General features: G+C 37.4%; 1 protein-coding gene across 1 annotated transcript in view; it reads left to right on the plus strand.

Moving 5' to 3' along the window:
- The window catches only part of LOC308687991 (NACHT, LRR and PYD domains-containing protein 3-like), an 84,406-nt gene that overhangs the window by 23,774 nt on the left and 33,144 nt on the right, over positions 1–27,488 (plus strand). The window contains exons 6-7 of the mRNA XM_081360807.1: positions 6,858–7,028; positions 13,185–13,358. Coding sequence (XP_081216933.1) covers positions 6,858–7,028; positions 13,185–13,358 — 345 coding nt within the window. The remainder of the gene's footprint in view (positions 1–6,857; positions 7,029–13,184; positions 13,359–27,488) is intronic.

Below are 27,488 nucleotides of genomic sequence, written 5' to 3' on the forward strand. Positions count from 1 at the left end.
TTGTACATACTGTAATTCACATTATAAAGATTGAAGAATATATATCATTCATCTTTTTAAAATGCATCAAAACAGTACACTCATCACCATTTAAATCATATTGTTTAAAAAAAAAAAAACATTAAAAATTAGGCATAAGGCCACTGAGCCTGAGCATGCTTGTTGCACATAAAATATCAATGTTCATAACTGTGCAAAGAATTAAAAAAACCTTTAGAAACTCATACAATAGTTAAGCATCACACACATGAGATGGGGTAAATAGAGAGATTAAAAAATACCCAATTTCTCTTCAAAACGGTACCAGTTTTTGTGTTTTGATAAAGAAATGAGAATCTCTAATATTATCAGTTTACCTCACTCAACTGAAAAAGCTGTGAACTAACACTAATTACACTGTAATTCCATGCCATTAAATACGTTACAATTTAAACGTAAATGCACATTGTTCTAGAAGGGTGGCATCATCCCTTAAATTTTACACAGCTATATTTACTCAAATTGTAATGCTGATAATATAATTTGTAAGGAAAATTATGCATTAAATAGGGAAGTAGCCTATATCCGGGGAAACTTTTACAAAAGAAACAAAACACACAGATAAATGCATCTCTTTGTAGTCTTGGCAAAGCTGTTTTATCAGCAGCATCCACAACAACAACAAATGTTTTTGCGCAAGTGCACTTGCTAAATGAAAGCGGATTGTATGAAATGGATCAATCAAAAAATGTTGTTTATTACTGAGCTGTAGTCACGCACTGACAGAAACGCAGGTCAAGTTAACGCCATGGTTCATAATGTGCACTGCATACTGAATCTGGTCCTCCAATTTCAGTACAGAAGGTGTTTTTCCACAGTTTTAGAGTGTCCCCAACACACCTTCACAGCGCGCACCACGCGCAACGAGCTGCTGACTTTTCCAAGTGACTCCTGCATGTCGAGCGCGACAGCCCGGGGAGAGACAGCAGTGCACAGATTGCGACGCACGTCTCTATAATATATTAAGTAAATGGGAGCGGGAATTCACTGAATTATGAACTCAGCACTTGAGTTAGTTTACACTGTACACAATACCCCCAACCTCACATCAAATGTCAGTCCCTGTAGATAGGCCAACCTTATGTATTGTGTATCATGTATTAATGTGTCTGTCTGTATGTATATGTATGTTATTTTGTATGTTTAATGCTTATTGTTTAATGTAATGCTGGAATCTGTACTAAAGAGCTGTACTGAAAACAAATTCCACCAGCCTGGCTGTGTGGTCATTAAAATTAAATCAAATTAAATCAAATCAATAAATATAATAATAAGCAGAAATGTGAAATGTACCTTAGCATATTAGAGGAAGACGCTGATATCTCTATTGAATTGATGCTTGGAGAATGCACTTCCACAGCAGCCACGAGTAACAGCAGATAGGCTAGCTAGCAGTTAAAGTTTTCTATGCAGAATTTGATTTGACGACAGTCACGAGACCGATTACTCGATCCAATCACGTTGATGGATAAAAATAAAATTTTAAAACAAGCATGTAACGAATAACAACCACAAACAGAAGGAAAGTAGTAGAGTAAAAGTACCGATACATAACTTAAAATATACTCAAGTAAAAGTAAAATTACACAATTTTTAAACTACTCAAAAAAGTACAATTTCTGAAAAAAAACTACTTAATTACAGTAATGTGAGTATTTGTAATTCGTTACTTCACACCACTGTTAACCATCCCAAGAAGAGCAGTTTCAGTACTATGAGATGTGCGAAATCCTGACTGAAAAGGTTCAAAAAGACCATTAGGCTCTAAGTATGATCTCAGTTGTGAAGCCACAACTTTTTCAAGTATTTTGCTTAAGAATGGTAAATTAGATATTAGATATAAGCTGGCAGGACGTGGAATTAGACTTCATAATTAGATCACTTGTGGCAGCAGAGGTAGTCAGAGTAAAAGCAGAGAGAGTTTGTTGAATGAGCTGAATCAGCTTACATCAAATGAACATTTGAGTCACTTTGGTGTCTTTGGTAATGGATTCAATTGACTTCAATTTGTCTGAAAAGAATTGAGAAAAGCTATTCACAAGCACTTCAGAGCCAGAAATAACATGTTGTGGTGGATTAGTGAGATTGTTAACTATAGCAAAGATTGATTTGGGCCTGCACATTGGAGTTCTTAAAAGTACACTTGTTACTCAACCAGAATAAAACGCCATTCCCGCGGCGGTAAAATTGGGGATGTGTATTTGCTGCCTTTTACCGCTAAGTGGCGCTATAATCACAGACTTTGAAAAGTGTCAGTTTATTATCTCTATTACGGAATCTGACGCTGTGCTGCGGCTCATTGAGAGCGATTGAGAGCTGGTAGCAGATAAATTCAAGTGAAACATTGTAGTTAAACAAATTCATAATCACAATCCTGAAATTACATTACAACTTTAGAACTGAAACAAATGTAGGCTTCTATTATTGCATCAAATTTAAGCAAAGTAGTCTAAACGTTAACATTGTGTGCCCAATTTTTCTACAATTTAGAAAGGCTTTAAATTTAGATGCTCTGATCTGATATTTGTTTCGGGTATCGGCTCCGATGTGGAATAAAATTTTAGATTGGGTATCGGGAACAATGGGCCCGATCCGTAGGGGCATCAAATTACAGTGAGAGTGATTCGAAAGCTCACAAAGCAGTCGGCTCTCTAAACTCTCTCGCGGTAATTCTATGCTGTGCGCAAGTGTGTGACATCATGCGCTAGCAACATGCGCAGAACGCAGGCGGCAGGTAAACCGTTTCCAATTCAAACAAGCTAACGTGCATACCTATCAACACTCCTGTTTTCCTCCGGAGTCTCCTGTAATTCACACCCATCTCCCACCCCCCACCCGTTTTGTTATTTCTCCTGTGAAACTGCCGTAATTTTTATGGCCCAAACCTCGCTATATGAATAACCACATCAATTTATTATTCCAAGGTTGTCCGATTTGTCAGATCTTGTATTAAATGTATCCGACTCACACAATCAACACTTTATACAAATTTCAACCCATTTGTGAGCTCAACCTGGCAACCTACAACCCAGTTGCGCTGTTGACGTCTGCGCAGGTAGTAGTTGGGATAAGCGTCACTGGTAGAAATGGGAGGAGAAGACTCAGTGGTAAATATTTAACGAAATTAACGCAGCATCCGTTTTTTTTTCCGGTCATCCTTTGGCTGGCGTCACATTATATGATGCGCTCTTATTCATGCAAATGCTTTTAAACCATTCAAGACACACACGACGCACAGAAAGACCAGAATTGAGTTCTCTTTCGGCTTGAAGTTGAACGAAAACTAACACGTACAATTATGCTAAAATGTCAGTTTTGTCGAGTATCCTCATAAGAGCAGACTGAGCAGTCTTGATGAGTTTAATAAAGTCTTAAATGAATGTAAAAAGTTGTGAGAGAATAGGCGTGTGTGAGATCCGTGTCTCTGTCAGCAGCGGCAGATCTTAACCCTCTGGAGTCTGAGCTGTTTTCTGGGCCCTGGAGGTGTTCTGACATGCTCTGACATTTGTTGTTTTTTCAGTTATTCATAAACATGTTAATGGCAAAGGTGTAAATTCACTCTATAAAGCACAAACAGGGCTACCATCATATCTGATCAACATGCTTGTAAATCTTTGTGTTTTTAAGAAAATAATGTTTATGCGTGGTTATTTGAAAAAATAAAAATGAAAGTTGCTGAAATAACACCACAAAACATATAGTAAATATGTGTCCACAAGACTTTTGACTAATGGATCTTGTTCCCTAGTGTTTTTTCTTCAAAATGATGTGAAAATCATCCTGCCTAATCGTTTTCATAAAACAATACATTGATTTAAACGTTGTAAAACTGTTTTTTTGTCAGAAGAGGTTTATGCATGGGAGTGGTAATGGCTATAAATATTAATGAGATTCAGACCAGGGTGTGACATAGACACCCCCCCATGACTAATAGCCCATCACAGCCTGAACAAAGAAGTAGAGGAGTTTTTTTATTTATTTATTGTAATTCCTCTATGTGGAGAGGACATAAAAAAGCTTTTAAAAAAGCACATTTTACAAACCTACATTTTGCGCATGTGCTCCTTCACGCACTTTTTCAGTCAGAACAAAGCAATCAGAGGAGGACGCGCTGAAAACTGTAATGCTGTTCTCTTCCTTCATAACTTGTACTGAGAAAGTTTGAGTTGCAGAGGAATTTGTGACTGTTTCACCTGTTCAACCACATCAAAGTTTCGTAAAGAGTAAGTCCGTGCTTTTTCTCTCTTTTTTTTCTTATGTGCTGAAGGGCCGCTGTGCTTTGGTGAAACGTTGTTTGTACGTGAAGCTCTTTTCCAAAACGCCATAAACCTAAAAAGCTGCCTCAAAGATCCATCAAAAGTAATGATTATGAATATGTAAAATATTGCAATAAGACATTGTAATTGTTTATTAACTTCTGGCAAAGATGAATTTGACGATAGGCTATTGACTCGCGATCTTCAGCAGTAGGCTAGTGAACGCACCGGAGAAATGCACATTTATTAGGCTACATAGTTTTTTGGTTTGGATGGTTTTGTTTAGAACCAGCTTTCTGTAAATATATTTCACATTTTTTAGACATGTGAGGCGAGTAGTCTGGTTAATGATGATCTCCAGTTCAAGCCCCTTATGTTGTGATTGCTTTTTATGTATTAAATTTGTTAATGAAAATAATATTAAAATTAAGATACAATTAATACAAAACGAAATTCGTTTTAAAGAAAGGATTTGTGCTTTCTGTTTTGAGGTCTCTGTGAAAGTTTGAAAGTCTGCTGCTTTCAAAGCGCTCGCGTCCATAATGGAGAACTGTCACGTAATATTGTTTTTTCCTCATAAATGCGAACACGTGTCAACTAATGCAAGTAAATTTAAAAGACTTACTCACCCGAAATATTATCCACGGCTGGATCAAGTCGCTCAACGTTCGTTGCTCAAAATACAAACGTTCGTCGACTCGTCAGAGTCCTGCTCTTCTTCTGAGCAAAATTTGAACTTGTGATATTCCAACAGCGCAGGAATGTGAATGAATGAAACTTGCTGGTTTGAAGCATAGAGGTTTGAAGGCATTTCAGGGGGCGTTTACCTCATTTTGCATAGATCACCTCAGCACATTATCTTATGAATAGCGCGCTCTGCGAGTGGGTGTGAACTCATTATCGATAATTAGATGAGACGGGAGAAACTGTACTTCTATTTAGTTTCATACAGATTACATTGCAGGAGAATATTTGTTTTGAATGTGAATTGTTTTATTTAAAAGTAGAAATTTAAAGCTTTCTTTAGACGCATGTTTCATGGTTGTGTGATAAGTATTAGCTGAGTTTCAGTTCATTTTCCAGACTTGTTTCAGAAAGATTTTTGCGGAGACAGAGTGAGCTGAAAGCGCACCCTGTTTATTTTATTTATTTAAAAATAAAAACAAGGTTTTGATGTTAATGTGAGTGTACACAAAAAAAAGAAGACACTCTATAGTTTATAATCATGTATTTATTTTATTTTTATGACCACAAATTACGGATTTTTTTAAGTTTATGTTGCTGCTATGTGAAAAAAATCCAGCAAAACGCGCCGGCGCGTTTGTCGACCTCAGAGGGTTAAAGGGACAGTAGCCAATGAAGCTTTCTGTCAGTAAAGTTAATCAAAGAACAAAGGGAACAGAGGAAATTACTCACTGCTCTTGACTAAAGGACTTTTGTAACTTTAATAAGAATTAATCTATGTATAATTTTACATTTATGCAGTGCAAACTGTTTGATAACGTTATTCAACTTCTGTATATTTCCTACCTGTTAGACAAATATTTAAAATATACTGTCTTTGTTTCTACATTAATTTGGAGATTAACTGTGAATTTTTTACATTATAAAATATATTAAAAACAAGTTTTTTTTTAATAGTGATTAATCACAGAAATGTTTTTCACTAAAACTCGTCAGAAACACTGAAGTTGTCTGCACAAACCACATTTTTTCACAAACAACACATAAACGTCATTATCTCAGAACTACAAACGTTTACATACATGCTGCTGACATAATATTGTAGCAGAGTTTGTGCTGAATACAGTGTAATCAGACTTTAGCCATGAAAATGTCACAAGTAACAGAAATAAGCACAAATGTCAGAGCATGTCAGAACACCTACAGGGCCCAGAAAACATCCCATCTTGTATGCCGCCAAGAGAAATCTGGTTACCGTACACACGCAACATCTAACAGCTGGGGCATGAGACAGTTTGAGTAAAAATTGATGAAACGGCTGTGCTTCAGCAACAACAACATCATACCTTGGTTCTTTAAAACAGCTAAAAAACAATGTTATTTGCATATCGAGCGGAATCAAAGCAACCTCGGCATCCGTTTTCAGGCCTTGGTAGCACTTTATTTTAGAGTCCTTTTCCTCTTGTACATACTATGTACTTATTACATAAACTAATTAATATGTTATAATAGTAATTACAATAACTGGGTACTAACTAGGTACTAACCATAAACCTACCCCTAAACCTAACCTTAACCCATGCAGTTACCTTATATTACCCAGTACTTTCTAGAAGTAAGTACACTGTAAGAACATGTAAGTGCATGTAATGTAAAATAAAAGTGCAAACCAGGCCTTCCCGCTCTCTAACGTCTCTCCAGTATGCAAAAGCTTCTCCATTATTAACAAGCTCTTGACTGATCATAACCTTTTAACAAGAGTCCTCTCTTTTTTCAGATTAACAGATTTAAACTAGTTAATATATTGGTCATAAATGTATGAAAATATATTTTTATTCTATGAGGGTTATAACCAGAGTACTCCTTTTTTTTTTTCAGATTAGCAGCCTGTAATCTAACTGATCAGCACTGTGAAGTTGTGACTTCAGTTCTACAATCATCAAACTCCCTGAGAGAGCTGGACCTGAGTAACAATGACCTGCAGGATTCAGGAGTGAATCTGCTCTCTGCTGGACTGAATAATCCAAACTGTCAACTCAACATTTTGAGGTACTTAGAAGTTTTCTGTATATAGCGCCTTTCTGTAGCTCAAGGTCGCTGTACATTGTACATTACAATACATTTACACATCCACACTGCAAACCCATTAGGATACATATAGCCACATTATCCAAAGTACGTGTTAAACAGATATGTTTTTTAGCTGAGTCTTGAAGGTAGCCATAGATGAGATATAATGAAGTGTAAGGGGTAGTGAATTCCATAATTTAGGAGCATTAACACTAAATGAACTTCCACCTACAGTGGACAAAAAAAAAAGTTCAGCTGATCTAAGTGATCATACTGTAATTCACATTATAAAGATTGAAGAATATATATCATTCATCTTTTTAAAATGCATCAAAACAGTACACTCATCACCATTTAAATAATCACCGGGCAGGGTGGTAGGAGTAAAGTAGATCAGATGGATATGGAGGTGCAAGACCATTTAATGCCTTAAATGTTAGAAGTAATATCTTAAAGTGAATACGTGATGCCACGGGTATCCAGTGTTGAGCAGAGGAGTAACGTGAGCAGAATGCCTGGTCGATGTGAGAACATACTGTAATCGATTGATGCATGAATTAAGGTGTCAGCATCAGATAGAGAAGTTCGAAGATGTGCAATATTACGAAAATGGAAAAAAGAGTTTTTAACAATAGAAGAAATATGAGAGCAAAAAGAGCTGAGTCAAATACAACACCAATGTTACAGATGGATGAAGAAGGCTTAACATGAACCCCATCAATATCAAAGGACCGGTCCATCCTTTTGACTGAGGCAGCAGAACCAATCATCAATATTTAAGTTGTGTTATTATTTAACTTGAGGAAATTCGGGGACATCCAATGCTTGATATCCCTGATACATGCAGTAAGTGAGTCGGGCAGGGAATGCTCTATTAGAGCTGGTGGTGAGGTAAATTTGAATGTCATCAGCATAGCAATGAAACTGAAGTCCATGCATGTATATGAGGTCACCAAGTAGATATAGATAAATGATGAACAGTAGTGGGCCAAGAACTGAACCTTAAAGAACACTCAGTGTAAGCGGAGCAGTGACCTATAGTGATATAATACTTTCTGTCGCTGATGTAGGAAATGATCCAGGAAAGAGCTGAACCAGTGATGCCGATATCACTAAGGCGAGAGATGAGTATTTAATGGGAGACTGTGTCAAATCCAGCACTTGTTTATTAACCCTGAATCCATGGACAGAAGAATGTCATTAACCACCAGTGGTGGAAAGAGTACTGAAAAAACATACTCAAGTAAAAGTACCATTACATTCCAAAAAATGTAGTGTGAGTAGAGTAAAAAGTACTTGTCCAAAAAACTACCTGAGTAAGAGTAAAAAAAGTAGCTAATTTAAAAGTACTCATGAGTAGTGAATACTGAGCTGCGGATTCTACCCCCTTATAATAAACACTGTGCACTACAATTCATAAAGTAAAAAAGCATTGTACATACTGTAATTCACATTATAAAGATTGAAGAATATATATCATTCATCTTTTTAAAATGCATCAAAACAGTACACTCATCACCATTTAAATCATATTGTTTTAAAAAAAAAAACATTAAAAATTAGGCGTAAGGCCACTGAGCCTGAGCATGCTTGTTGCACATAAAATATCAATGTTCATAACTGTGCAAAGAATTAAAAAAACCTTTAGAAACTCATACAATAGTTAAGCATCACACACATGAGATGGGGTAAATAGAGAGATTAAAAAATACCCAATTTCTCTTCAAAACGGTACCAGTTTTTGTGTTTTGATAAAGAAATGAGAATCACTAATATTATCAGTTTACCTCACTCAACTGAAAAAGCTGTGAACTAACACTAATTACACTGTAATTCCATGCCATTAAATACGTTACAATTTAAACGTAAATGCACATTGTTCTAGAAGGGTGGCATCATCCCTTAAATTTTACACAGCTATATTTACTCAAATTGTAATGCTGATAATATAATTTGTAAGGAAAATTATGCATTAAATAGGGAAGTAGCCTATATCCGGGGAAACTTTTACAAAAGAAACAAAACACACAGACAAATGCATCTCTTTGTAGTCTTGGCGAAGCTGTTTTATCAGCAGCATCCACAACAACAACAAATGTTTTTGCGCAAGTGCACTTGCTAAATGAAGGCGGATTGTATGAAATGGATCAATCAAAAAATGTTGTTTATTACTGAGCTGTAGTCACGCACTGACAGAAACGCAGGTCAAGTTAACGCCATGGTTCATAATGTGCACTGCATACTGAATCTGGTCCTCCAATTTCAGTACAGAAGGTGTTTTTCCACAGTTTTAGAGTGTCCCCAACACACCTTCACAGCGCGCACCACGCGCAACGAGCTGCTGACTTTTCCAAGTGACTCCTGCATGTCGAGCGCGACAGCCCGGGGAGAGACAGCAGTGCACAGATTGCGATGCACGTCTCTATAATATATTAAGTAAATGGGAGCGGGAATTCACCGAATTATGAACTCAGCACTTGAGTTAGTTTACACTGTACACAATACCCCCAACCTCACATCAAATGTCAGTCCCTGTAGATAGGCCAACCTTATGTATTGTGTATCATGTATTAATGTGTCTGTCTGTATGTATATGTATGTTATTTTGTATGTTTAATGCTTATTGTTTAATGTAATGCTGGAATCTGTACTAAAGAGCTGTACTGAAAACAAATTCCACCAGCCTGGCTGTGTGGTCATTAAAATTAAATCAAATTAAATCAAATCAATAAATATAATAATAAGCAGAAATGTGAAATGTACCTTAGCATATTAGAGGAAGACGCTGATATCTCTATTGAATTGATGCTTGGAGAATGCACTTCCACAGCAGCCACGAGTAAGAGCAGATAGGCTAGCTAGCAGTTAAAGTTTTCTATGCAGAATTTGATTTGACGACAGTCACGAGACCGATTACTCGATCCAATCACGTTGATGGATAAAAATAAAATTTTAAAACAAGCATGTAACGAATAACGACCACAAACAGAAGGAAAGTAGTGGAGTAAAAGTACCGATACATAACTTAAAATATACTCAAGTAAAAGTAAAATTACACAATTTTTAAACTACTCAAAAAAGTACAATTTCTGAAAAAAACTACTTAATTACAGTAATGTGAGTATTTGTAATTCGTTACTTCACACCACTGTTAACCACCCCAAGAAGAGCAGTTTCAGTACTATGAGATGTGCGAAATCCTGACTGAAAAGGTTCAAAAAGACCATTAGGCTCTAAGTATGATCTCAGTTGTGAAGCCACAACTTTTTCAAGTATTTTGCTTAAGAATGGTAAATTAGATATTAGATATAAGCTGGCAGGACGTGGAATTAGACTTCATAATTAGATCACTTGTGGCAGCAGAGGTAGTCAGAGTAAAAGCAGAGAGAGTTTGTTGAATGAGCTGAATCAGCTTACATCAAATGAACATTTGAGTCACTTTGGTGTCTTTGGTAATGGATTCAATTGACTTCAATTTGTCTGAAAAGAATTGAGAAAAGCTATTCACAAGCACTTCAGAGCCAGAAATAACATGTTGTGGTGGATTAGTGAGATTGTTAACTATAGCAAAGATTGATTTGGGCCTGCACATTGGAGTTCTTAAAAGTACACTTGTTACTCAACCAGAATAAAATGCCATTCCCGCGGCGGTAAAATTGGGGATGTGTATTTGCTGCCTTTTACCGCTAAGTGGCGCTATAATCACAGACTTTGAAAAGTGTCAGTTTATTATCTCTATTACGGAATCTGACGCTGTGCTGCGGCTCATTGAGAGCGATTGAGAGCTGGTAGCAGATAAATTCAAGTGAAACATTGTAGTTAAACAAATTCATAATCACAATCCTGAAATTACATTACAACTTTAGAACTGAAACAAATGTAGGCTTCTATTATTGCATCAAATTTAAGCAAAGTAGTCTAAACGTTAACATTGTGTGCCCAATTTTTCTACAATTTAGAAAGGCTTTAAATTTAGATGCTCTGATCTGATATTTGTTTCGGGTATCGGCTCCGATGTGGAATAAAATTTTAGATTGGGTATCGGTAACAATGGGCCCGATCCGTAGGGGCATCAAATTACAGTGAGAGTGATTCGAAAGCTCACAAAGCAGTCGGCTCTCTGAACTCTCTCGCGGTAATTCTATGCTGTGCGCAAGTGTGTGACATCATGCGCTAGCAACATGCGCAGAACGCAGGCGGCAGGTAAACCGTTTCCAATTCAAACAAGCTAACGTGCATACCTATCAACACTCCTGTTTTCCTCCGGAGTCTCCTGTAATTCACACCCATCTCCCACCCCCCTCCCGTTTTGTTATTTCTCCTGTGAAACTGCCGTAATTTTTATGGCCCAAACCTCGCTATATGAATAACCACATCAATTTATTATTCCAAGGTTGTCCGATTTGTCAGATCTTGTATTAAATGTATCCGACTCACACAATCAACACTTTATACAAATTTCAACCCATTTGTGAGCTCAACCTGGCAACCTACAACCCAGTTGCGCTGTTGACGTTTGTGCAGGTAGTAGTTGGGATAAGCGTCACTGGTAGAAATGGGAGGAGAAGACTCAGTGGTAAATATTTAACGAAATTAACGCAGCATCCGTTTTTTTTTCCGGTCATCCTTTGGCTGGCGTCACATTATATGATGCGCTCTTATTCATGCAAATGCTTTTAAACCATTCAAGACACACACGACGCACAAAAAGACCAGAATTGAGTTCTCTTTCGGCTTGAAGTTGAACGAACACTAACACGTACAATTATGCTAAAATGTCAGTTTTGTCGAGTATCCTCATAAGAGCAGACTGAGCAGTCTTGATGAGTTTAATAAAGTCTTAAATGAATGTAAAAAGTTGTGAGAGAATGAGGCGTGTGTGAGATCCGTGTCTCTGTCAGCAGCGGCAGATCTTAAATGGAAAGTAGCCAATGAAGCTTTCTGTCAGTAAAGTTAATCAAAGAACAAAGGGAACAGAGGAAATTACTCACTGCTCTTGACTAAAGGACTTTTGTAACTTTAATAAGAATTAATCTAGGTATAATTTTACATTTATGCAGTGCAAACTGTTTGATAACGTTATTCAACTTCTGTATATTTCCTACCTGTTAGACAAATATTTAAAATATACTGTCTTTGTTTCTATATTAATTTGGAGATTAACTGTGAATTTTTTACATTATAAAATATATTAAAAACAAGTTTTTTTTTAAATAGTGATTAATCACAGAAATGTTTTTCACTAAAACTCGTCAGAAACACTGATGTTGTCTGCACAAACCACATTTTTTCACAAACAACACATAAACGTCATTATCTCAGAACTACAAACGTTTACATACATGCTGCTGACATAATATTGTAGCAGAGTTTGTGCTGAATACAGTGTAATCAGACTTTAGCCATGAAAATGTCACAAGTAACAGAAATAAGCACAAATGTCAGAGCATGTCAGAACACCTACAGGGCCCAGAAAACATCCCATCTTGTATGCCGCCAAGAGAAATCTGGTTACCGTACACACGCAACATCTAACAGCTGGTGCATGAGACAGTTTGAGTAAAAATTGATGAAACGGCTGTGCTTCAGCAACAACAACATCATACCTTGTTTCTTTAAAACAGCTAAAAAACAATGTTATTTGCATATCGAGCGGAATCAAAGCAACCTCGGCATCCGTTTTCAGGCCTTGGTAGCACTTTATTTTAGAGTCCTTTTCCTCTTGTACATACTATGTACTTATTACATAAACTAATTAATATGTTATAATAGTAATTACAATAACTGGGTACTAACTAGGTACTAACCATGAACCTACCCCTAAACCTAACCTTAACCCATGCAGTTACCTTATATTGCCCAGTACTTTCTAGAGTAAGTACACTGTAAGAACATGTAAGTGCATGTAATGTAAAATAAAAGTGCAAACCAGGCCTTCCCGCTCTCTAACGTCTCTCCAGTATGCAAAAGCTTCTCCATTATTAACAAGCTCTTGACTGATCATAACCTTTTAACAAGAGTCCTCTCTTTTTTCAGATTAACAGATTTAAACTAGTTAATATATTGGTCATAAATGTATGAAAATATATTTTTATTCCATGAGGGTTATAACCAGAGTACTCCTTTTTTTTTTAGATTAGCAGCCTGTAATCTAACTGATCAGCACTGTGAAGTTGTGTCTTCAGTTCTACAATCATCAAACTCACCCCTGAGAGAGCTGGACCTGAGTAACAATGACCTGCAGGATTCAGGAGTGAATCTGCTCTCTGCTGGACTGAAGAATCCAAACTGTCAACTCAACATTTTGAGGTACTTAAAAGTTTTCTGTATATAGCGCCTTTCTGTAGCTCAAGGTCGCTGTACATTGTACATTACAATACATTTACACATCCACACTGCAAACCCATTAGGATACATATAGCCACATTATCCAAAGTACGTGTTAAACAGATATGTTTTTTAGCTGAGTCTTGAAGGTAGCCATAGATGAGATATAATGAAGTGTAAGGGGTAGTGAATTCCATAATTTAGGAGCATTAACACTAAATGAACTTCCACCTACAGTGGACAAAAAAAAAAGTTCAGCTGATCTAAGTGATCATACTGTAATTCACATTATAAAGATTGAAGAATATATATCATTCATCTTTTTAAAATGCATGAAAACAGTACACTCATCACCATTTAAATAATCACCGGGCAGGGTGGTAGGAGTAAAGTAGATCAGATGGATATGGAGGTGCAAGACCATTTAATGCCTTAAATGTTAGAAGTAATATCTTAAAGTGAATACGTGATGCCACGGGTATCCAGTGTTGAGCAGAGGAGTAACGTGAGCAGAATGCCTGGTCGATGTGAGAACATACTGTAATCGATTGATGCATGAATTAAGGTGTCAGCATTAGATAGAGAAGTTCGAAGATGTGCAATATTACGAAAATGGAAAAAAGAGTTTTTAACAATAGAAGAAATATGAGAGCAAAAAGAGCTGAGTCAAATACAACACCAATGTTACAGATGGATGAAGGCTTAACATGAACCCCGTCAATATCAAAGGACCGGTCCATCCTTTTGACTGAGGCAGCAGAACCAATCATCAATATTTAAGTTGTGTTATTATTTAACTTGAGGAAATTCGGGGACATCCAATGCTTGATATCCCTGATTCATGCAGTAAGTGAGTCGGGCAGGGAATGCTCTATTAGAGCTGGTGGTGAGGTAAATTTGAATGTCATCAGCATAGCAATGAAACTGAAGTCCATGCATGTATATGAGGTCACCAAGTAGATATAGATAAATGATGAACAGTAGTGGGCCAAGAACTGAACCTTAAAGAACACCCAGTGTAAGCGGAGCAGTGACCTATAGTGATATAATACTTTCTGTCGCTGATGTAGGAAATGATCCAGGAAAGAGCTGAACCAGTGATGCCGATATCACTAAGGCGAGAGATGAGTATTTAATGGGAGACTGTGTCAAATCCAGCACTTGTTTATTAACCCTGAATCCATGGACAGAAGAATGTCATTAACCACCAGTGGTGGAAAGAGTACTGAAAAAACATACTCAAGTAAAAGTACCATTACATTCCAAAAAATGTAGTGCGAGTAGAGTAAAAAGTACTTGTCCAAAAAACTACCCGAGTAAGAGTAAAAAAAGTAGCTAATTTAAAAGTACTCATGAGTAGTGAGTACTGAGCTGTGGATTCTACCCCCTTATAATAAACACTACAATTCATAAAGTAAAAAAGCATTGTACATACTGTAATTCACAATATAAAGATTGAAGAATATGTATCATTCATCTTTTTAAAATGCATCAAAACAGTACACTCATCACCATTTAAATCATATTGTTTAAAAAAAAAACCTTAAAAATTAGGCGTAAGGCCACTGAGCCTGAGCATGCTTGTTGCACATAAAATATCAATGTTCATAACTGTGCAAAGAATAAAAAAAAACTTTAGAAACTCATACAATAGTTAAGCATCACACACCATGAGATGTGGTAAATAGAGAGATGAAAAAATACCCAATTTCTCTCCAAAACGGTACCAGTTTTTGTGTTTTGATAAAGAAATGAGAATCACTAATATTATCAGTTTACCTCACTCAACTGAAAAATCTGTGAACTAACACTAATTACACTGTAATTCCATGCCATTAAATACGTTACAATTTAAACGTAAATGCACATTGTTCTAGAAGGGTGGCATCATCCCTCAAATTTTACACAGCTATATTTACTCAAATTGTAATGCTGATAATATAATTTGTAAAGAAAATTATGCATTAAATAGGGAAGTAGCCTATATCCGGGGAAACTTTTACAAAAGAAACAAAACACACAGACAAATGCATCTCTTTGTAGTCTTGGCGAAGCTGTTTTATCAGCAGCATCCACAACAACAACAAATGTTTGTGCGCAAGTGCACTTGCTAAATGAAGGCGGATTGTATGAAATGGATCAATCAAAAAATGTTGTTTATTACTGAGCTGTAGTCACACACTGACAGAAACGCAGGTCAAGTTAACGCCATGGTTCATAATGTGCACTGCATACTGAATCTGGTCCTCCAATTTCAGTACAGAAGGTGTTTTTCCACAGTTTTAGAGTGTCCCCAACACACCTTCACAGCGCGCACCACGCGCAACGAGCTGCTGACTTTTCCAAGTGACTCCTGCATGTCGAGCGCGACAGCCCGGGGAGAAACAGCAGTGCACAGATTGCGACGCACGTCTCTATAATATATTAAGTAAATGGGAGCGGGAATTCACTGAATTATGAATTCAGCACTTGAGTTAGTTTACACTGTACACAATACCCCCAACCTCACATCAAATGTCAGTCCCTGTAGATAGGCCAACCTTATGTATTGTGTATCATGTATTAATGTGTCTGTCTGTATGTATATGTATGTTATTTTGTATGTTTAATGCTTATTGTTTAATGTAATGCTGGAATCTGTACTAAAGAGCTGTACTGAAAACAAATTCCACCAGCCTGGCTGTGTGGTCATTAAAATTAAATCAAATTAAATCAAATCAATAAATATAATAATAAGCAGAAATGTGAAATGTACCTTAGCATATTAGAGGAAGACGCTGATATCTCTATTGAATTGATGCTTGGAGAATGCACTTCCACAGCAGCCACGAGTAAGAGCAGATAGGCTAGCTAGCAGTTAAAGTTTTCTATGCAGAATTTGATTTGACGACAGTCACGAGACCGATTACTCGATCCAATCACGTTGATGGATAAAAATAAAATTTTAAAACAAGCATGTAACGAATAACGACCACAAACAGAAGGAAAGTAGTGGAGTAAAAGTACCGATACATAACTTAAAATATACTCAAGTAAAAGTAAAATTACACAATTTTTAAACTACTCAAAAAAGTACAATTTCTGAAAAAAACTACTTAATTACAGTAATGTGAGTATTTGTAATTCGTTACTTCACACCACTGTTAACCACCCCAAGAAGAGCAGTTTCAGTACTATGAGATGTGCGAAATCCTGACTGAAAAGGTTCAAAAAGACCATTAGGATCTAAGTATGATCTCAGTTGTGAAGCCACAACTTTTTCAAGTATTTTGCTTAAGAGTGGTAAATTAGATATTAGATATAAGCTGGCAGGACGTGGAATTAGACTTCATAATTAGATCACTTGTGGCAGCAGAGGTAGTCAGAGTAAAAGCAGAGAGAGTTTGTTGAATGAGCTGAATCAGCTTACATCAAATGAACATTTGAGTCACTTTGGTGTCTTTGGTAATGGATTCAATTGACTTTAATGTGTCTGAAAAGAATTGAGAAAAGCTATTCACAAGCACTGCAGAGCCAGAAATAACATGTTGTGGTGGATTAGTGAGATTGTTAACTATAGCAAAGATTGATTTGGGCCTGCACATGGAATTCTTAAAAGTACAGTTGTTACTCAACCAGAATAATACGCCATTCCGGCGGGGGTAAAATTGGGGATGTGTATTTGCTGCCTTTTACCCCTAAGTGGCACTATAATCACAGACTTTGAAAAGTGTCAGTTTATTATCTCTATTACATAATCTGATGCTGCGCTGCGGCTCATTGAGAGCGATTGAGAGATGGTAACAGATAAGTTCAAGTGAAACAGTAGTTAAACGAATTCATAATCACAATACTGAAATTACATTACAACTTTAGAACTGAAACAAATGTAGGCTTCTATTATTGCATCAAATTTAAGCAAAGTAGGCTAAACTTTAACATTGTGTGCCCAATTTTTCTAAAGGCAATGCATGTCAGTAGTAGGGATGCTCCAATCCGATATTTGTTTCGGGTATCGGCTCAGATATGGAATAAAATTTTAGATCGGGTATCGGTAACAATGGGCCCGATCCGTAGGGGCATCAAATTACAGCGAGAGCGATTCAAAAGCTTACAAAGCAGTCGGCTCTCTAAACGCTCTCGCAGTAATTCTATGATGTGCGATGAAGTGTGTGACATCACGCGTTAGCAACATGTGCAGAACGCAGGCGGCAGGTAAACAGTTTTCAATTCAAACAAGCTAACGTGCATACCTATCAACACTCCTGTTTTCCCCCAGAGTCTCCTGTATTTCACACCCATCTCCCACCCCCCTCCCATTTTTTTTTCTCCCGTGAAACTCCTGTAATTTGTATGGCCCAAATCTCGTTAAATGAATAACCACATCAATTTATTATTCCAAGGTTGTCCGATTGCCAGATCTTGTATTAAACGTATCCTACTCACACAATCAACACTTCATACAAATTTCAACCCATTTGTGAGCTCAACCTGGCAACCTACAACCCAGTTGCGCTGTTGACGTCTGCGCAGGTAGTAGTTGGGAAGTTGGATAAGCGTCATGGGTAGAAATGGGAGGAGAAGACTAGTGGTAAATATTTAACGCAATTAATGCAGCATCCGTTTTAAAATAAATTGCTAAAAATAAATAAAAAAGAAACATGAATAAATCTTATCCATGCTTTGTTTTATTTTTATTGAATATCATGTATTTATTTATGTTAATATCTGCGCAATTAATTTATTTAAGCCATCCAGAACCACCCATAAAGTTAAGAAAGTAATGTTTAAGTCAAGCCTGCCTGATGCCTTTCACAAAAGAATGATCACAGTCTCTTCCACACAGTGAGGCATAGGGCTGTGACGGTATGGGATTTTTTCTTACCGCGGTGAAGAAGCAACAAATATCGCGGTTTGGCGGTTAACCGACATCCCCCCCCCCCCCCCCCCCAAAAAAAAAAAAATCACCCGCGGCCGCATCACACACTGCAGACGCGATCAAGACCGCATGTAGCTTGTAAATGACAATGGAAATGAATAATCATAAAGCAGTATTCTTTATTAAAAAATAAACAAATTAACATTTATATTAAATTGTAAATATTAATAATTAACTATTAATTAGGTAGTCTTAAGGCCGGCGACACACTGGCTGCGTGGTGTGAGTGTGGCGTTTCTGTTGCGTGTCAGCTGCGTGTCTTTTTCTATGTCTTTGCACACCAGAAACATCGCTGCTGCTGATAGGTGACATATAAGCCTCATTGGTGATATATTCGACATATGAAGAGAGAGTTGTGGAAGGCCTATAGGCTACTTAATGTTAAACATAAATATATAGCAGCAAAGACGGCGTCGGCAGTATTGACGGCAAAATAGGCTACAGAATATTTAGTTCTACTGACAGGTGCAATATTTGAAAATTGATAATATTTTTTTAATTACATTTATATCTACATTTATGTCAAAACCTTAACTTTCAAACATCAAAATGTCATTTATTAATATGTATTCATGTCAAAATGACATACAAACATCTTTTCCTATTCTATTTTGCCAGGAAACGCTTCCAACAGGCTTGCGTGTCACGTGAAAAATAGGCGTTGGTTCTATCTAGCATGCACGCGTTTTCCGCGCGGCTCGTGCCACAACTGAGAAGCGCGTCTCACGCAGGCAGTGTGCAAGCTCTAACCTGTTAACATGGGAGCCGAAATAAAAACGGACACGCCACGCAGCCAGTGTGTCGCCGACCTAAGGTAGGTGTGCTGCACTTTAGTCCGGCAAACGCCACAGGATGGTTGATTTTTCTAAGATGTGGTCTAGTTATTGGTTAGTGGTATTTCCTCAAGAGACGGATACTTCTGTGTGCCTTGTCCAAATTCACCGGCTTCCCCTTAATTGTCACCTGCCTCAAAGGCGACACAGTATTTGGCTTAGACACTAGATTCGTGGCTATTTTTTTAATCATTCGGCTAGCGCCGTCAACTGTTATTGCCTATAGTATAGGCTACCATATAAGAGAGATCGCTACTTGCAATTAAAATCTAACTCCAACTGTTTACGTTATGCTTGTCTTTTATTCCTGTGTTTGTTTGTATTTAATTGAACATTATCTGTAAACATCACAAAACCTAGCAGTTAATTAATAATAATCGGACACACACAAAAAAATAAATCCCCCTGTCCCTCGACTCCCTCCCTTGTGCAGGAAGCGGGTTTTTTTTCCTCCAGAAGCCCTTGAACATGGGACTCGCAGAATACAGTAAATTATAAGCAAAATATTAATGTGTTTATAGTTCATATCACACACCATATGCACTCCTGTAACTTTCAGCAAAAAAAAAAAAAAAACGTGCGGTGATGACCTCACACCGCGGTAGGCATCTCATCAACGCGATATTGCGGTGATGCGGTTATCGTCACACCCCTAGTGAGGCATACTGTTTATTAGGTAATTCAGCACTGTTTTTATTTTAGTATCGGATCGGTGATCGGTATCGGCCGATACTGAATCCCAGATATCAGAATCGGTATCAGAGGCAAAAAATGCTGATCGGAGCATCCCTAGTCAATAGATTATGTGTCTTATACTTCATGTTATTTCAATTTGTTAAAGGTGCTGTATACGCTTTTCTGTGTAAGCTTTTCTACCAAAACGAATCCTTTTTTTATTGCCTGTGTGTGAAGGGGTTGTAATCTCACATTAAAATTATCCACTTTGCGGGTTTTGCTATTACCTCTGAAAGCAAGTATTCTTATTTTTATGTGAAGGTCCCGGGTCGGATTTACCACCTGCATGCGCGCTCCCGAGCCTCTCGCCTCGTCTAGCCTACTGACTTTGCACTAAACAGCGAATAAAAATAAAAAGTTTTTTCTGCTGAAGCTCGTAAGGCCAGACGTGAATCGGATGAACTTCGGGTAAAAAACACGGATCAACATCGGCAGGGCATTTGAATAATGGAGAAACCTTATCTACAAACCTAGAATGTACATTTCCTGAAGAAAATGTGAAGTAGTGCTTGCAGTGACAGAATTCGGCATGGTTGATAGAGTTCCATACTCATCATGGTACGAGCATGGAGCATTAGTTCAACGTCAAGCTGATAAAAGTAGCCTATTATTGTAACGTTGCAGTGAGAGTTTACCTGAGTTTCCAGCATGTTGTGGGATGCTTTGTGTGTTACGTCCGGTTGCGTCTCAGTCTGGCCGGTACCCACAGTGCTCGCTCATAAATTCGAGCACGCGTAAGAGCACGCGCTTGTAAACTTATTGGTTGCAATCTGAAACATCACCGCTAGAGGCCGCTAAAAACTACATACAGCACCTTTAATAGATTTATTAACTGAAACATAACAGTGAAATAAATTAAATTAAAACATTGATCAGGACTTGCTAACCGATGTTAGTTGGCAGCATATGTGTTTTAGAATTCTTTATTAAGAATTAAATAGGCTTACAGTAGGTTGTTATGATTTGCATAATTTTCTTTAATAAATAATAAAAACATTTCAACATAAAACATTGCAATAAAAAATATTACATCAATGAGGCTTTGCATGAGCATAAGCAGGGCTGTACAGTGTGACATATCTGCTATGGAAGAAATATGATAGTATCGTGCTACAGCACACATTCTATCAGCTGCAGTTCTGAAGCCTCAGTCCCAATACTGTAAAACTCGACGTACATTCACATCACATGTTAATGCAGCGGTAGAGTTACACTCACAGGACACTGCACTTATTCGCAATCACAAAAGTTGTCACAAATTATTTGCTCGTGCTTTAAAGCTTTGCCAGGTAAACATTTCTACATTCATTTCATCCTTTTAATGTTAATAAAACAACAAAAGAGAAAAACACTCACTACTCTTGACTGAATTAAGATTTTTATCTTCGCCCACTTTGGCCTAAATGTCCTAAATTTGGCCTAAATAAAGATAAGCATATATCAAACAATGAGAATATATGTGACCCTGCATGTGAAAACCCAGCTAAAGTCATTTTTTTGTGATTCAATGTTTTCTACATAAAATCATCCTACACAATGTAAAGAACATTCTGTGAAAATATAACCTTGATATCTTTAATATTGACTGAGTAAGGCCATGTCAAAGATTTGCTCAAATTCGGGCTCAGAAAATCATATTTTTGACATTTGATCCATAGTTATCCTGCATATGTGCCATATAACACATTAAAGCTGAGATTCTCCCCTTTTTAGTGATATATGAGACATTGGTGGAAAAATTCTTAAAGTTTTGTAAAACAGGTCTATTTATTATGATGTGCATGTCCAAAAAGCTAAAAGCATAAAAACATTGAAACGAATGGGGGTACCACAAGAGCTTGATCGTAGCAACAATTACCATGTCAATTCAATGGAATGTTTTAATGTATAACTTTATTAGTAAAATGTAATATCAGTGAAAAAAATTTCAATAATATATCAATTAAATAACATAAACATTTCTCATTCTCTTACTGGCCCACGGTGTAACATTGAGTAAATCTGGTGTAACATAAACGACTCTGGGTAAATGCGAATTAGCTCAAGGATATAGGGAATTTTTGAAATATTAATAATCATTACTCATGGTCATAATAATTCAGAAATCGCATGTACATTTACTTTATCAATTATCGAGATTACCTTGTTCTGTAACTGGTCTGGTCATCAATCATTCGTCCAGCGAATAAATGTAAGATTATCACAGTTAAGAAGTGGTATCCCTATTTACAAACTCCAAGAAAGTTTATCTTCTGGCCACGAACATCAAACTTTCTGAGTTTATGAATTAAAAACTACTCAAGGTAGTCTATAATATCGAGCTTGTAGCTTAGATCTTTGATTTCATTGACTTATAAGGTGGGTTTTCAAACACAGAGACAATTAAAAATATAAATGGGTTTATTAATAAAATGGCACACACTAGAGATTATATAAGCTACAAATATAAACGTACGTAAAATGTAAATAATAAAACAAACAAACATTTAAACAAACATGACGTGATCGGAATGAATGACATGAAAGAAAGAAAGAAAGAAATAAAGAGATAAGAGATAGAGGGTAACTTAATTCACAGACCTACGAGCTAGACACCAGGAATCAGCTGTTAGAGAGAGAGATACTTGCGAGATGTTGTACTCTTTCAGTGTGATGCTGGAAAAGGGACGCGCGCGTGTCCGGCTGGTTTGCGTCTAGCTTCGTCTTCTGGGTCGTTTCGCAAGACGATGTAAAGGCTCACTTGAATTTAACGTTACCGAGAAAGTTCAGATCGTTTCCCTTTTGGAGAGGAAAGGCACGTATGAGCTTAGTTGCAAAAGAACGGCAGCTTCTACATGACGCGGGGTATGCGTCCCAGAGGCCAAGGCAAGGCCTGGTCCAGCTGGTTCCGTTGGGAGGAGGAGCGCTGCGCCGGGGAGAAAAAGGTCAGAGCGGGAGCGAGTTGAGAGAGAGAGATGAGGAGGTCTCTTCTTTTTAAAAGACATCTGTTTACGCCCTCTTTTTGGAACAACAGCAAATTAGATCTTCTGATCTGAAGCGGGAAAAAGTTTCTTTGTGTGGAGAAGACACGCCTACCTTGACTATATGTCTTATGAGAGAAAGAATTCATATTTCCTCTTAAGATTGTACACACAGAACAATACATCTTACTGTAATCTCCTATGTGTGACTGGTTGAATTAAAACAGGACGGTCAGACAGATACCAAGGATGACAAGTAAATATAGGACACACATAACGTTACATTCATATGCATCATTACACACAAATAAAGTTTGATTAAACACACAATAAAATTGTCAGTGTTTCCGTTATGGCAAGTGACGACACTTGAGAAACACAGGAATACATATCAACATTTAGTGGCTTGTTATGTGGGGGAATATCTGTTTCAAAGTCCAAAGTGTGTGTGTGTGTGTGCGTTGGGATGTCACGAGGCTGTAAAGTCATGAGAAGTTCACGCTGAGCTGGGGGGAATCCCAGTCATTCACACTGGTGCTGGTGAATTGCCCCGTAGGGAGTAATAATAAACAGAGCTTGTTTTCCTAAGGACAAAGACGATGTGTTCGACACCCTCATGATTCACTTAATGTGAAAAGCAGCTGGTCAGGATGTCATTGTTGCTACACTGGAGTAAAAATTAAATAAATAAATACAATTTTAAGGGATAGTTTACCCAAAAACAATTCTGTCATCATTTACTCACACACAAAACCGGTTAAATCATAATTTGGGGCAATTCCACCGAGATTAATATCAAGCAAGCTGTTTATAGCAAGCAGCTATTTTCCGTTCCTGCTCATGCTTCGGTGTCGCCATGTCAGATGTCAAAACAACGCATTACCATCCAGCAAATAACATGTAGCAGGCCAAAAATGTCCTTAAAATAAGTTTAATATTACTGGCAGAATACTGAGCTACAAAACAAATAAGCAGTTCTTAAAATATTGGCTATGACAAGAAAAAAATCACCTCAGACATCTAAACGCGGCTTACATCTCCTTTTTTTTCATTGTGTTGACCTGATTACCGCTCGCGGATTAATATTAAAGTCTGTTTTTACTCTTTCTAATAGAAAAGACATAGAAAAGAAGTTCCTAGACTGAATGATATAAGAATCAGCAGTGTTGTTGCGCGAAATAAACCCAGAGACGAATGAAATCAATGTTTAGGAAGCCCACGTCCGTTTTTTTTTTTTTTTGCGCAAAAGTATAACGTAGTGTCAATAAAATCATTAATTTCAGTATTTATCATGTTATAAATGAAAATGTAAGTATTGCATCTCAAAACCATTGGTATAATCTATCATTTACAGCAATAAACACACATGGCCTATTTTTGTCATTTTTATGGCTATGACTACTTTGATGCTCGTTAACTCATAATTCGATTCTGCGACTTTAGCCGGGGTTTCACAGGCGGGGTCACATTTTATCTAAAAACAAAACCATCATTTACACAGTCCAGCATCAGACAACAACAGCAGAGCATTAATGTTTCATTTCTGCTCCATACAGGCATTTGTATGCTCCCCACAATATCTAGCTTGTCCAATGGACGTTTTTCTTTAAAACATAAACCTCTTTTACAGCACCACTCGGCTCTTCTGACGATGATCATTCATTCCGCTTCAGGGTCTCCTCTCTGCACTAACGTCTGCACGCTCCCACGCGAACATTTGCCTATGTTTACCTGTTGCCGAGCCCCGCCTTGATTCAGTGATTGACAGGGATGGGCTACGGGGTGGGGACGTGATTGGCTTGGAATGCATTTTCAATTTGCACATTGAATTTTGCTACATTTAATTGACATTTAATGAAAATGCAATCGCAAGTGTCTTACCTACGAGTGTAAAGGCAATTAAGAGAAATAACATTTAAATGATCATGTTGCTACAAATTTTGCCTGAACATGTTAAACAAATCTTATCATTTCTGTAATACATTTTAAATTTGCAACTTATAAAGCGTTAAAATATGCATTCAATTTACATATTAAACCTAGTGTATTAAATGGCAAATGTAAATTATATAATTTAATTTTAATTTTGCACCAAATGTTGCACAAATGTAATGGAAAATGTAAATGTATATACAGAAATGCATTACCATTTTACATATTTCATTGTCATTTTGCATATTATGTTTCAAATTGAATATTGCTACCGATATGCTTCCATACAATATAGGAGCAGAATTTTATCAGATCTGAGGGGGGGTTACGATAACGTTTTTGTCAAAGACCACATCCAGATCGAATTCAGAACAATGATCAAAACACAGATGGAGTAGATCAAGTCCATCAACACCCCTAATGCTTGCACAGGCCTATAGCTCATCCTGAATCGACATTTAATTCAGTAACATTAGGCGGTTTTGATTTATATGCTGTTTAATTTTGGTGATCGCGTTATTTCACATATGCATATGATTACATATGATATCCCTTGTTTCTGAATCTTCTTTGTGTTTTGTTCAGGAGATTCAGAACTCTTTCAGAAGACACGTAATGGTGTGGAAAGAGTTAATAATAAAAGTCATAATTTAATCACCCTGGTGTTCTTCTAATGCAGTATGTCCTTCTTTTTTTTTTCGGACCACAGAAGGAGATTTAAAATAAAATATCATGCTCACGCTCATCGACATAATGGGAGTGAATAGCGACCAGAATCAAGCTTAAAAAAAGATGCAAAAGTATCACAGAAAGGTCCCATGTGACGTGTCATATATTCCAAGTGTTCTAGGGGTATATGATACTGTTTGGTGAAAAACCAATCGAAATTTAATTTGTTACTTAATGAAAATCCTGACATTGGCTTCTGGTATTTTGTGCATGACTGTGCATTCATGAGACTCGATTAGCATCGCAGTTCACTCCGCCTTACCCAGAAGTTGGATGTGTGCTTGGTTTCATACCGTCTAGCTACGTCAACGGCCGGTAACTCAGAGGGTTCCCCTGACCACTGAAATAAAAGGTGTTGAAATCCCAGGACACATTGGAAAGGGGTAATGCCAGTGGAGGGTTTCTGAAGGGAATTTTGAACATATTCTGCCCAGGGTAAGAAGCGGCTCAAGTCCGACTAATTCTGCTGACAGTATATTCTGAGAAACCTTGTCCAGACCCGAGATATGAACTGGAAACCCCCGGTCTGAGACAATATCTTCAGGTAGTCGATAATAGTGAAACACGTAGTGGAAGAGATATTCTGCTGTTTCTAAAGCTGTTGGGAGCTTGGGTAGAGGTATTAATCGACGTGCTTTAGAAAAATGACCAATGACTGTTAATATAATGGTGTTACCTTGGGAGGCCAGGAATTCAGTGACAAAAAACAATAGCAATGTGTGACCGAGGTCATCGAGGAATGGGTAGTGGCTGTAGAAGGCATGCAGTGGGTTATCCAAAAAAATTTGCTGTGTGCAATACTGACAGTTACTAACGTATGTGATTTGTGTCTCTGAAGAAAAGGTAGACCAATGATGACTGGATTGTGAGGGGAACGGTTGAGGTAAAAGCATGTTTTCTCTGTGTGTAGAATTCCAACTACACACAAGTAGGGTCCGAGTCAAGTCGGGCCGTAGTTATGATGGTACTCATAGAGAACATTATCTTTACAGTTACTTAACATTATCTTTACATTTACATGAAGTGTAATGACACTTTAATTTACTGCCACACTTTAATATGTCAATTATATTATCAGAAAACTGAATATTTAGCGTTGTCAGGCTTTTATTTGTGCTTAATGGATGAAACAATGGCGCTGCGCACTCTGGTTTATGGCTGCTATAAATTTGACCTGCCACAGTTTGACACTGCTGATGCTTCAAAGCTTTTCCCGAAACAATCAAAGAAAAGCTTCAAAGATTCAAGAAGCTTTGTTTCTCCATCCCTAGTACTCACCCTCGGAGTTTACTGTTGTGATAGTCAAGTTGGGCAGTTTGCTCTCAGATGTCCTGCTTGACTGCAATGCAGACATGTTGCAGCGTTCTTGCTCCTCTGTGGACAGATGAGTTCATCCTGCATGGGTTCAGTGTCATCCATAGGGAAGTTTGCTTAGTGAAGAGGGTTAGAGAATCTGTTTGGTTTTTGAGAGCGAATGAGATGGTCAATACGAATCGCTAAATCAATGAATTGATCAGTTGTGGGAAAAATGTTCAGAAATGTTAGCCATGGCAAAACAAGACTTTGCACTTAGCCTTATGCCGAGTTCAGACTGCACGATTTTAGCCCCGATTTTGGCTCGGCGACAGGTTTTGAGAAATCGCCGACAAAAACAAGACTTTGCACTGAGCCTAATGTGCTCAGAGCTTAAATAGTCCATGAAATGGGGAACAGGTGTTTGTGCAATCAGTCCAGGTATGTGAATTCTGGGATTTGTAGTCAGTACTCAGTTAATACTGTTAATACTCAGATGAGGGAGACCTGTGGCAGATGAGAGGATTTTCAAAGGTAGTGTTTGTAACAATCTAGAAGTACAGCGATCAGTTCAGATGCAGAGATGCATAGATACAGAGATAATCAGTTCAGATGCAGAGATGATCAGTTCAGGTGCAGAGATGCACAGATACACAGATGATCAGTTCTACCAGAAAGACTCGGGAGATAAAATGATGTAACAAAGCATACA

The sequence above is a fragment of the Scardinius erythrophthalmus genome (assembly GCF_964197995.2).
Source record: "Scardinius erythrophthalmus genome assembly, chromosome: 1".
NCBI classification, from domain to species: domain Eukaryota; kingdom Metazoa; phylum Chordata; class Actinopteri; order Cypriniformes; family Leuciscidae; genus Scardinius; species Scardinius erythrophthalmus.